Here is a 12,671-nt window from a genome sequence, read left to right as displayed (position 1 = left end):
CGCGTGGCGGGCGGAAAGCAGTTGTGCTTGGACGCTTGTACTAGTACGACTACTCTGTGTCAATCGTTTTCTGATTTATCACGTATAATACGCATTTACTTTAACACTTAAAATTTTCATTAAATATTATTAGTTTCATTAATTTCAATTACCAATTAAATTCTCGATTCATTAAATTTCATTAGTAATTATTCAGTGAGTTAAATAAATCAAAATTAATAAGTGACGCCACGCGGTTATTGCGCGCCATATTGAGAAAGGATTGCATCAGCCACGCGGCTTTAGTCAATCCATAGTTAATACGCAATACTTATAATAAATTACATTAAATTCATCGTTCGACATTTAACCATCATTCTATCAAATCAAATTTCATCAATTATTCAATTCTGACGTCAAAATTATCTAATTAGTTCCTACACTAATAATTATAATCTATCAGTATTTACACTGACGTTGTACGTCGATCAATTAGTATTGCACTATCAATCGACTCTAGTTAACTTAAAAGTTAGCGTCAATTCACGAATTCTGAATTAATACATTTTGCGTTTCTAAGAAGGTTGAGCTCACCTCGTGTTGATTGCGACGGCAATTTACACATAGTCTTATTCGCACTACACGCTTTGCGTTCTTACTTGTACATTTTTCATTCGAGGAGGTTTTCTCAGTGCAACTGAGTTTTCCTCCTCTGGGGATAAATAAATCTTCATTTTATTCCCCTACAAATCGACGCACAATTTATTTAATATCCTAATCCCAAATTAACTATAATTTTTAAAACAATTACGGAAACTATCCTAAGTGGATAGTTTTCGACAAAACATTTGGTGCCTCCTGTGAGGTTTGAAGTGCACACGAACCCTGATTTGCGAAGACGAGCAAGACGATCCAAGGATCCAATCACTACACCACCCAGCTGCTGCCAGCATCGTTGGACTTCAACACATATGAGATAAGTTTTTGAATTATTAAAATTTATTCAATACTAACTATCATATCATTTTATCACTTGACAATATATTCAACTTATTCATTTGTAATTTTAATTAATTGTCTAAGTTTGACTGACGGATTGGTTGTCACTAGGCAATCAATTTATCAATCGAATAGTGCAATTGGTTATCATTTAAATATTTACGTACGTTATTATTCTTATTATTTACGTATAATTTAATTTAATTAATTATTTAATAATCGACAATTAATTGGTCATTGTATGGTGACTAGTTATTGTTCGACAGAATAATTAATTATTAATTAATCTCTATCTTCATTATTAATTCTCAAATTATTTATTATTAATTATAATTAAGTGTTTAAGTCGTTTCTTAGATAAATTGATCACCACAAGTAATCTATTTATTATAGAAATAAGACAATTAATTATCAATTAATATTTATCACGATTATTATTACTGTTATTTTTATAAATTTATCACAAAATGGATAACCCAAGGGTTTCTTTAGAACAAAAACGCGTAATGATAGCTTCGAAAATTACTAAACTTCAGGATGAACTAACAGCTGAAGGTGTTAAAACTAAGTCCATTAACTATCGCTTTACAAAAGTAAAGGAATTATTTGAACAATATGAAAAACTTATTGAGAAACTCGAATTAACTACACCAGAGGATAATGAAGTAAATCTCGCGGAAGACGTTCGTACATTATTTTACGATCTTATGGATCAATTTGAAAAGTTAACTCAATTGAATAGAACTAACCATAATAATTCACATAATGCAAACATTAGTACGAATAATACTACAGCGGGAAATACTACCTTTGTTGAGACTCAACGACTTGCTAAACTCCCTACTACTGATTTACCTAAATTCGATGGTAATTTTGAAAATTGGCTATCTTTCAAAAACACATTTAAAACACTTATTGATACACGTAATGATCTTGATGATCTAAACAAATTTTTATACCTCCGCGGATGTTTAATTGGCTCAGCAACTAACAAGCTAGCGCTTTTTGATGCGAGTGCAGAGAATTATATTAAAGCTTGGGATTTTTTAACTAAAACATATCAGAAGAAAAGAGCATTAATTTGTAAACATTATGACTCGATACTTAATCTTAATACAATTTCGATCCCAACAACAGATAATTTAAACAAGTTGATAGATGATGCTCGGCAACATATAAATAATCTACAGTCATTTCAAATTAATATTACCGAATCCTTACTTGTACGAATATTAGAAAATAAGTTACCATCAGAAATTAAAAACAAATGGCAAGAAACGTTCACTGACAACGACACTCTCCCAACATTCGAATCATTTTGTGAATTTATCTCAAACTTTGCCTTCAGACTTAATACACACAGACCCGATAAACATCGCGATTCCGATCATTCTTCCAAACGAAGACGTAATGAACACTCGAATAATAATTTGAAGAAACAAAAACTGACACGCCAGTTCGAGCTTTAGTGACAACCTCCTCTTCTGCCTGCCCATGTTGCAAACATTTACATCCACTCTATAAATGTCACACATTCAATGCATTAACTGTAGGAGAACGCATAAAATTCGTAAAATCTAGTAAACTCTGCAATAATTGTCTTCGCGTACACCAGGGAAACTGCACTTCTAGCAGATGTCGAGTCTGTAAGAAATTCCATCATACTGCATTGCACATTAATCAAAATGCAACTCAACAAACAAATAATGCTAACGTATCAAAACATGATTCTGCCAAAATCGAATCACCCGCTACTGTAACAACTGATAAAGGGATCTACAGCTTGACTAGTCGTTCATAATTATACAACCATACTTAGAACACCGCGTTTTCAATTGATGATGAGTGCTCTCATCCAGATGCGTGATTCAGCAGGTAAATTCATACAAGCTCGCGCTTTACTTGATACCTGTGCAACAGCTAATTTTATTACTGAAAATTTGACTAATAAATTAAAACTTCCTATGCAAAATTGTTCTATTCCAATCGGGGCTGTTAATGGAATGCAAACCCTTTCAAAACATGTCGTACAAATAAATTGTAAATCTTTAAACGATAAATTTCAAAGAACATTGTCATTTTTAACCGTTGATGAAATTGCAGAATTAAGTCCGAATGAAATGTTTCCACGTAATAAAATATGCATACCTAAAAACATAATACTCGCTGATCCACAATTTCACATACCAAGACCTGTAGATGTCCTTATCGGTTCAGGTACCACACTTTCTCTTCTATCTGTCGGACAGATTAATCGCTCACAAAATGATTGTGATTTAATACTACAAAAAACACAACTGGGCTGGGTCGTAGCGGGGGGAGTCAATAATGATAAAGATGTATTTCCTGTAACTTGTCAATTAACTGATCTATCGAGTCAATTAACCAAATTTTGGAATATTGAAGACCTAGGTTCTAATGATTCTCGATCCTTTGATGATTCTACGTGTGAGACCTATTATCAAAATAACACTACTCGCGATACTGACGGTAGATACGTAGTAAAATTACCCTTTCGCGTAGACGATGTCGATTTCGGAAATTCTAAACAACTAGCTTATAAAAGATTTCTATCCTTACAGAGGAGACTAAATTCAGATTCCTCATTAAAGGCTGAATACATTAAAGTCATGAACGAATATATCGATCTTGGCCACATGGTACACGTACCGGATGATAGTGGACCTGGGTATTATATGCCCCATCATCCGATAATTAAAACATCTAGTACTACCACCAAGGTACGCGTTGTATTTGATGCTTCAGCTAAAACCGATAAAGGTATCTCATTGAATGAAGTTCTACTAACTGGACCTACTATACAAGACAATCTCTTCACTATTATTTTGCGTTTCCGCACCTTTGTTTATGCTATGACTTCTGACATCGCTCAAATGTATCGGCAAATCTGTATTCATCCGGATCATCACAAATTTCAACGAATTCTTTACTATCATAATAACAATATTAGCACTTTTGAACTTAAACGAGTTACGTTCGGGGTTTCTGCAGCCCCATTTTTAGCTATACGCACCGTAAACCAACTTGCTGATGACGAATCTCATAATTTTCCTGTAGCTTCAAAAATATTAAAACGAGATCTTTATGTCGATAATCTACTAACTGGATCTAATTCTTTGACCGAAATTTTAAAATTGCGTGATGAAATCATTCAACTGGTGCGAAAAGGTGGATTTGAACTCAGACAATGGGCTTCAAATCATCGACATGCACTGGATAATTTCGATCAAAGAACTTTAGATTTAGATTGTGCTATCAATGATGATCCAATTTCTAAAACTTTAGGCATTGCATGGAATTCTCTAACGGACGAATTTATTTACACAGTCAAACCAATTGACTCGTCGCGAAAAATAACTAAGCGAACCATCTTATCTGATATTGCAAAAATTTTCGACCCTATCGGAATTCTGGGTCCTATAGTATTAGCGGCAAAAACTATCATTCAAGAATGTTGGAAATTAAAGGTCCACTGGGACGAAGCGGTCCCACAAGAGCTACATTTACACTGGTGTAAATTTGCTGAACAATTACCTCTGATTAAAGATTTTTCTATTGAGCGCAATATTTTACTTCCCAATCCGACTGACATACAATTGCACGGATTTTGTGACGCTAGTAAAGTGGGCTATGGTGCTTGTATTTATATAAGATCAGTAAATGAACGCGGAAACATACTCACAAAATTAGTTTGTTCTAAATCTCGAGTTGCTCCCATCAAAGATGTTACAATTCCAAAATTAGAATTATGCGGAGCATTATTACTCGCTAAATTATATAAAGACACAATTCCCTCCTTTGACTTTGATATTTCTAAAGTTACGTTTTGGTCTGATTCAACTATTGTACTTCAATGGCTCAAACGGTCTCCTAACTCTCTGAAGGTCTTTGAAGCAAATCGCGTAACAAAAATTCAAACTCTTTGCAGTAAAGTCGAATGGCGACATGTTAGAACCAAAGACAATCCGGCAGATTGTTTATCTAGAGGTCAACTTCCTTCTGAATTCTTAAATAACAAAATGTGGTTAGAAGGTCCCACGTGGCTCTCACAGGACTCTCTTAATTGGCCTAACTTAAAGCCTGCTGTTCCTTTCGAACTTCCAGGTACTCGAAAAATTACCTGTTTATTAGCCACTACTGAGAATTTGTTTAAACGATTTTCATCATATTCCAAACTTATAATTTCCCTTTCTTATTGTTTACGAATGTTAAAAAATAATGCCTTCAAATACAAATCTTTAAGCGTAGAAGAAAAATTATCAACTGAAATAAAAATCTTGACTATGATTCAAAACGAACAATATCATTATGAAATCGAACAAATTAAGGAAACCAGAGAGACTAAGAACTTACGATTGCGATGTCTCAATCCATTTATCGATTCAGATGGACTACTGAGAGTAGGAGGTCGTTTGAAACATGCTCCTATATCTTTTTCAAAGAAACATCCTATTTTATTACCTTCACGTCATTATGTTACCGATTTAATTATTAGAGAAACACATGAAAAATTATACCATTCAGGTATACAGAGTACGCTTTCAAATCTTAGACACAAATTTTGGCTACTAGACGGTAAAAACCAGATCCGTAAAATTGTAAAAAATTGTGTCACATGCATTCGACATCAGCCTGTAATACTGCAAGGTAAAATGGCTAATTTACCTAGATCTCGAGTCACCGAATCAGCGGCATTTTCCCACATGGGTGTAGACTACTTTGGACCGCTCTTTATTAAAGAACGTAAATTCAGAAACAGAACAAAAATTAAAGTCTATGGATGCGTCTTTGTTTGCATGACTACTAAATCTATACATTTAGAAATTGCTAGCGATTTAACAACAGAAGGTTTTCTCGGGGCATTTGGTCGTTTCATTGGTCGACGAGGAGTTCCAACTCACGTCTATTCGGACAATGGTACTAATTTTGTAGGCGCAAATAATCAATTGAGAGAATTGTATGTGTTATTTAATTCAAAATCCCATCAAAATTCCGTTAACGAATATGCTGTACGCAAAAACATTATCTGGACGTTCAATCCTCCACTATCTCCTCATTTTGGTGGTATTTGGGAAGCAGCTGTAAAATCCTTCAAACACCACTTTAAACGAGTGGTAAAAGACCAACTTCTCACTTTCGAAGAATTGAATTCTCTAACCATCCAAATAGAATCTATACTAAATTCTCGTCCTCTCTGTTCTCTATCTAGTGATCCTAATGATCCTATTGCCTTGACGCCTGCTCATATTTTAATAGGACGTCCTCTCACAATGCTGCCTGAAAATGATTTTTCTGATGTTCCAGATAACAGACTCAATGTTTGGCAATTCATTATCAAGGCTAGACAAGACTTTTGGAGACGTTGGTATTTGGAATACCTCCATGAACTTCAAATTCGGCAAAAATGGCATTCCTCTCAAGGAGAAATTTCAATCAATCAAGTCGTCTTATTGATGGATAAAAACCAACCATGTATGCGGTGGCAGCTGGGAGTGGTGGTCGACATTCATCCAGGAGATGATGATGTGACAAGAGTAGCTTCAATCCGAACGGCTCAAAGGGATATACAAACGAAATATCACTCTACTATGTCCTTTACCAATCAATTCTTGAATTTTATAAAATCAAAACATTGTAATCATGTAATGTAACTAATTGTAAACACTATTCATACCATCTTGCTCAGCCTTCGCAACGGGGGGAGTATGTTTAACCGATAGAAAAAACATTCAATAGAAATTTATATGAGGAGTTGCGCCTTCGGGCTTGATCGCTCCAACTCGTGTAAATTCGTGTCACACCATGGCTGTCGCTCATGCGCGCCCTGGTTAGCGGGAGAGAAGCCGGCTCGCGTGGCGGGCGGAAAGCAGTTGATAGCTTGGACGCTTGTACTAGTACGACTACTCTGTGTCAATCGTTTTCTGATTTATCACGTATAATACGCATTTACTTTAACACTTAAAATTTTCATTAAATATTATTAGTTTCATTAATTTCAATTACCAATTAAATTCTCGATTCATTAAATTTCATTAGTAATTATTCAGTGAGTTAAATAAATCAAAATTAATAAGTGACGCCACGCGGTTATTGCGCGCCATATTGAGAAAGGATTGCATCAGCCACGCGGCTTTAGTCAATCCATAGTTAATACGCAATACTTATAATAAATTACATTAAATTCATCGTTCGACATTTAACCATCATTCTATCAAATCAAATTTCATCAATTATTCAATTCTGACGTCAAAATTATCTAATTAGTTCCTACACTAATAATTATAATCTATCAGTATTTACACTGACGTTGTACGTCGATCAATTAGTATTGCACTATCAATCGACTCTAGTTAACTTAAAAGTTAGCGTCAATTCACGAATTCTGAATTAATACATTTTGCGTTTCTAAGAAGGTTGAGCTCACCTCGTGTTGATTGCGACGGCAATTTACACATAGTCTTATTCGCACTACACGCTTTGCGTTCTTACTTGTACATTTTTTCATTCGAGGAGGTTTTTTCTCAGTGCAACTGAGTTTTCCTCCTCTGGGGATAAATAAATCTTCATTTTATTCCCCTACAAATCGACGCACAATTTATTTAATATCCTAATCCCAAATTAACTATAATTTTTAAAACAATTACGGAAACTATCCTAAGTGGATAGTTTTCGACAAAACAAATATAGTAAAACTGTTGATGTAATGTCTGAATTATTGAACATTAATCCTTCATTGTAATAAAACGCGTACAATAAAGTTGCAAACATCAGAATCAAAGCCAAATTTTTGAAAAATAGGTGCAAATATGATTGATAAAGCAAAAAATAGGCTCCCAGATGGAACAAATAAGAACCAAAACGCTATATAGGCATACAAATAGGTGATGAAATAGTGAAAGTAAGCTCGAAATTGCGTCAAACTGTCAATTAATCAATCATTAATAAATCGATTAATCTTTAATTACATTAAAATAAGCCTCGACATAGTGAAGAAGAGGCTGAAATTGCTAAAAACATGATAAATCATTAATTAATCAATTAAATGATTAATTGGACAATTAACCAATGAATTAATCAAGTAATTGGCCAATTAATCAATCAAATGAATAAACCATTGATCAATTAATCAGATAAGCAAATTAATCAATCAAATAATTAAACCATTGATCAATTAATCGGATAATTAATCGATTAATCAATCAAATAATCAACTAATTACTGATTAATTGATGATCACTCGATAATTTTTGAAATTACCTAGTTTTCTCCACGTTCACTACAGAAATTACTGTATAAACATACATTACACAAATTCTAGTGGTAATTAATTGCTAATTAATCGTCGAAATAATCAATTAATTAGCAATTAATAGACCAATTAATTAGTAATTAATCGTCGAAATAATCAAGTAATTAGTAATTAATTACTAATAAATCAGCGAATTAATTGATTAATCATCAATTAATCGATTAATTAGCAATTAATTACTAATTATTTAGTTAATTGTATCTAAATATCGTCGTAGATATGGTGAAGTTGTAACGTACACGTTTTCAAAATATATATATCTAATTAGTCCCCGGCTCGAAATTTGCTCGCTGGAGTCCAGGGTCATAAACGGGGATCACAATATCAATAACAAAATATAAACAAAACACTTCATTTTAAATAAATCAAAGAAAAAAGAAGCCTCTACATTGGCCTGATCATGTTAGTAAACGATATAAACAATATAAGCAAATTAAACAATATAAACAATACATTAGAACACTCTTTTCACACATATTCGCGGTTCAAAATCATTAACGCGGTTCAAAATCAAGAAACAATATAAGCAATATACGCTAATACAATAGAAACTTCCTATCCAAGCATACACGACGGTATTCACGGTTCAAACTCAAACACGCGGTCTACAAAGTACTAACTAGTTTCCCAATAACACCCCCTCCCCCCTCAGGGCGACTAGCCGTCATCCCTGTGGGGTCCTTAACTCTAACCTGAGAGCAAGTGGAGAGTATCCTCCTCGCTCCCACCTACACGGGTTATGATGACCTACCGTACCTCAGTTGAAGGCTTCGGCACAGGGAGTAGCACTTTCATTCGGTCGGTTCACGATACTAACCTGGGCCTTGGTCAGACTCCAGGTAGAGTATCATCCTCTAGAATTACTTGGTGAAGAGTATTCGTCCGAGTAATTTTCCCGAGAAAGAATTTCTTCAGTTGTCATTGCTGGAAGAGTCTTCACCACAATAACTGCACTGTCACAAGACTTGCCTCTCCGTGCCAAAATTTTGGACTTTATCATATTTAAAATTTTTACTTAAAGCGAACGAAATTGGAAATTTATCGCCATCTGTCCGGCGTCATCGAACGAGCATTTAAAAATAATTATTTATTATTTTAATCGTAATTTCCTTCATTTTCTATCCATTCGTCTCGCCAAATTCTAAGTTTTTATTTTTGAAACCCAATTCTTTATTATTTTAATCGTAATTTCCTTCATTTTCTATCCATTCGTTTCGTCAAATTCACAATTCTTTATTATTTTAATCGCAATTTCTTTCATTATATATCCATTCGTTGATTTTCCGTACTAAATTGTCCTCGGGACTTATAAAATCTTGGCTTAACTAAATTATTTTTTACAAAATAATAATCGTCATTTCTTTCATTTTATATCCATTCATCGCTTTTCCATACTTAATCTTGTTCGGAACTTCGAATAATTTTCCCAGTCTTTTAATTTCTTTTACAATTAATTTCTTTTGCTCGATTAATTTGCTCAGCTTCATAATAATTTCTCACTCGCTTAATTTCTTAATTTAATCATACCTTCGGTAACAATAATATAATATTATTAACTAAATAAATACAATAATTAAATAATAATCGCCGCACTAATAACAATAATTGTTTTTATTAATTTTAAGTAATTAATAAAAATAAACTAAAATACTCAAATACAAAAAGTAAAATCTGGGTCATAAAGTTTTGGCATTTTGTGATATAAAAAGCATCGACTATGTGCGAAGCACATGATGCAAGTGTAAACAAATGAAATAAATGACGAAATGCAAGAATCACGAACGAGCACGTCCAAATCTCCTTCCCCTAACTCAGTTACCTCGCGAACCCAAAGCTCGATAATGCGATTGATCGACTTGATCGATTATCCCGAGGTTATAGCGGTCGATAATGACACTCACTTATTACAGTAAACTTATACCAATAATAATAACAATAACCAACAAGAAGTTGGCGGTACCGGGGTACCTCGTGAGCCGGAAATATTAATTTTAATAAACAAACTAACAGCAACTTCGAAAATATTGCACTAACTAATTTTACAATTTGTTGAGTAGATTATTATATTTCGTCCCACGAGTTAACTAAATAGACGAAGACCACTTACCCTGGTCGGCTGATATCCCTGTTGAAGATTTACTACGGCGGTCGGCCCTCAACTTCTACGTCGTTGATTGGCGCTTACGGCAGATCTGGACAACGATGAATCGCACGTTCGACGGAGAAAACGTTCTCGGCGACGATGTCCAGGTATAAACTTTCTCTGGGGCATTGTTACGGCCACGCGTAACACAATCATGAACGATTCATTAATTAAAAACCCCTAATTAATGAAAGAACTACGAACTACTGTATCGCCGTACCCTTAAGAACCGCCCACCCCGGGCCCCCTCAGTTTCCTCTTTAGAGTAGTCTAGAGGAAGGCGTAACTATTATGCTAATAGTTAGAGACGCCATAACTATTGTGGGAGGGCCTTAAAAAACGTATATCGCGGGGAATCTATTGTCCTCCGCTGTTGCTACGCGGTCCCCGATGAAAATTAAAACCGGAATAAATAAGCTTTTTCTTTGAAATCATTTTTTCGTTCTTACATAAGACGAAAGAAAAATACAGATAAGAATATTTACTCGTACGAGTTTTCAGAAAAGCTTACATAGTCTTAGTTGCGATTACTCATCACCAAAAATTCCTGAGAGAAAAACATTATTTTTGTTTGTCCCAAAAAGCCGCCTGTAAATCTCGGCAAATAACTTTTTATCTAGGACTCCATCGCGTATGCACCGATGGGAAAAACAATCAGCGGCCAAAACATCCGGAATATGACCTTATATGGAAATATTCATCACGCGTTCCCGCATAGAAATATTACAGATCATTAAAAATATACTATACGATGTATTGCAAATGAGTGACCCATGCATCATCTGCTATATTGCCCGGTACATAAAACCATATATAATATATACCATGGACAATATATGAGGAATGTATGTGACATCGTATATTTATCGATACACATATGTATCGTGCATATATGAGCAACAAATTGATAAATGTATAGTTTATAAACGAGAATGATACATTTATTTGCAGTATATTTTTATATAGATATTTGTAGCAAAATTTCGGATACGACTTCACATATCACATTATAATATTAATGCATTTAATCATATATTTTGAAGCATATAAACCTTTTCCAAGCGGGTTACGTAATACGGTAACGCCTGTGCCTGACTACGTGACCAGCCACTATGGTATAGAAGAATATATGGTGAGGCTTTCGCCTACCTCCGAAGAGGCCGTTTCCTGGGCTCAAAAGAGCTATACACGCACGTATATCTATCCTACCCTCACATAGGAAATACACAGCCAAGTTTGCTGGCAAGGAAAAACCCTGTCCTCAAGCATTTACGCTATCATAGGACAGATGTGAATTGAGTTGATTTTAATGTCAATCTGTCCTCGTACTTAGTTAACTGTATCAACCCATTCAACGACTGCGTTAGCCTGATCGGTAATATAATAACAACCCGACCAGTTACCAGCGGGGCCCATGCGGGGAGGTGCAGCCGTAAGACCTGTTTGAGCCATAACACCTATCCCCCTTACAAGAGTCTCGTTCGTTCGTTCTTCTGTCTAGCCTAGTCCCCGAATCTTTGAGCTTACCTGCGTTGCCAAATTATTTTGACAACGTCACGAGGCCTTTCTCAGAACTATGGTATAATGGCGGATCCGCGGATATAAAAAACCCAGTCGCGGAAGCAAAAAGGGCACTCCGCGAAGTTCTCATTACCCGTACTACGGTCCGCGATTATAAAATACTTATTAACTGTATTAAATTTTTATTGAGTTTAATCGAGTGCCTAAACTCATTTCAATAAGCCATCGGCTTTAATAAATAATTAAAAGTTTTAAATAATTAACTTAACCGAACAATTGTTTAAACATATTATAAAATCCGGATTACCAAGCCCGCGGCTTGAAAATCCGAATATAATCTTTTGTTTTAAAAGGAATTATTAAATAAATAAAAAAAAAGAGAAGAGTGAACTGAGATATTTTATTCCCCGAGTAAATAATCTCCGAGCAGCTGCATACGGTTATCAGCTAGCCGGAATTTAGAAAGGAAAAATCATCACGGTTCGACCATCGTGAAAAAGGGAATAATAATTATCAACCGAGAGATCTCGAAACAAAAGAATATACCCACATTACGTGAACGTAAATCGCGATACCTCACGCGTCCTAAACAAATAGCCGGCAAGCCGAGAATAGAAAATAAAAAAACTTACAAAACTGAGAATATTCAGACCACACATACCACTATCGAAAACCTAATCATTTAATTCAAAAACAGGG

General features: G+C 34.7%; 2 protein-coding genes across 2 annotated transcripts; both read left to right on the top strand.

Moving 5' to 3' along the window:
• The first annotated feature begins 1,445 nt into the window (after nucleotides 1-1,445).
• On the top strand, nucleotides 1,446-2,447 carry LOC123273572. Its single transcript, XM_044741012.1, has one exon. The coding sequence runs from the start codon at nucleotides 1,446-1,448 to the stop codon at nucleotides 2,445-2,447; it is 1,002 nt and encodes a 333-aa protein (XP_044596947.1).
• A 372-nt stretch (nucleotides 2,448-2,819) lies between these two features.
• LOC123273571 lies at nucleotides 2,820-6,650 on the top strand. Its single transcript, XM_044741011.1, has one exon. It carries the CDS (start codon nucleotides 2,820-2,822, stop codon nucleotides 6,648-6,650), a length of 3,831 nt encoding a protein of 1,276 aa, XP_044596946.1.
• The last annotated feature ends 6,021 nt before the right edge of the window (nucleotides 6,651-12,671 follow it).

This window comes from Cotesia glomerata, unplaced genomic scaffold, assembly GCF_020080835.1.
Source record: "Cotesia glomerata isolate CgM1 unplaced genomic scaffold, MPM_Cglom_v2.3 scaffold_11, whole genome shotgun sequence".
NCBI lineage: Eukaryota > Metazoa > Arthropoda > Insecta > Hymenoptera > Braconidae > Cotesia > Cotesia glomerata.
The sequence above is the reverse complement of the archived record's forward strand: the minus strand, read 5'-3'. Positions and strand labels throughout refer to the sequence as shown.

Coding starts and splice junctions, on each gene's coding strand:
- LOC123273571 (XM_044741011.1), top strand. CDS start 2,820: ATGAGTGCTCTCATCCAGATGCGTGATTCAGCAGGTAAATTCATACAA.
- LOC123273572 (XM_044741012.1), top strand. CDS start 1,446: ATGGATAACCCAAGGGTTTCTTTAGAACAAAAACGCGTAATGATAGCT.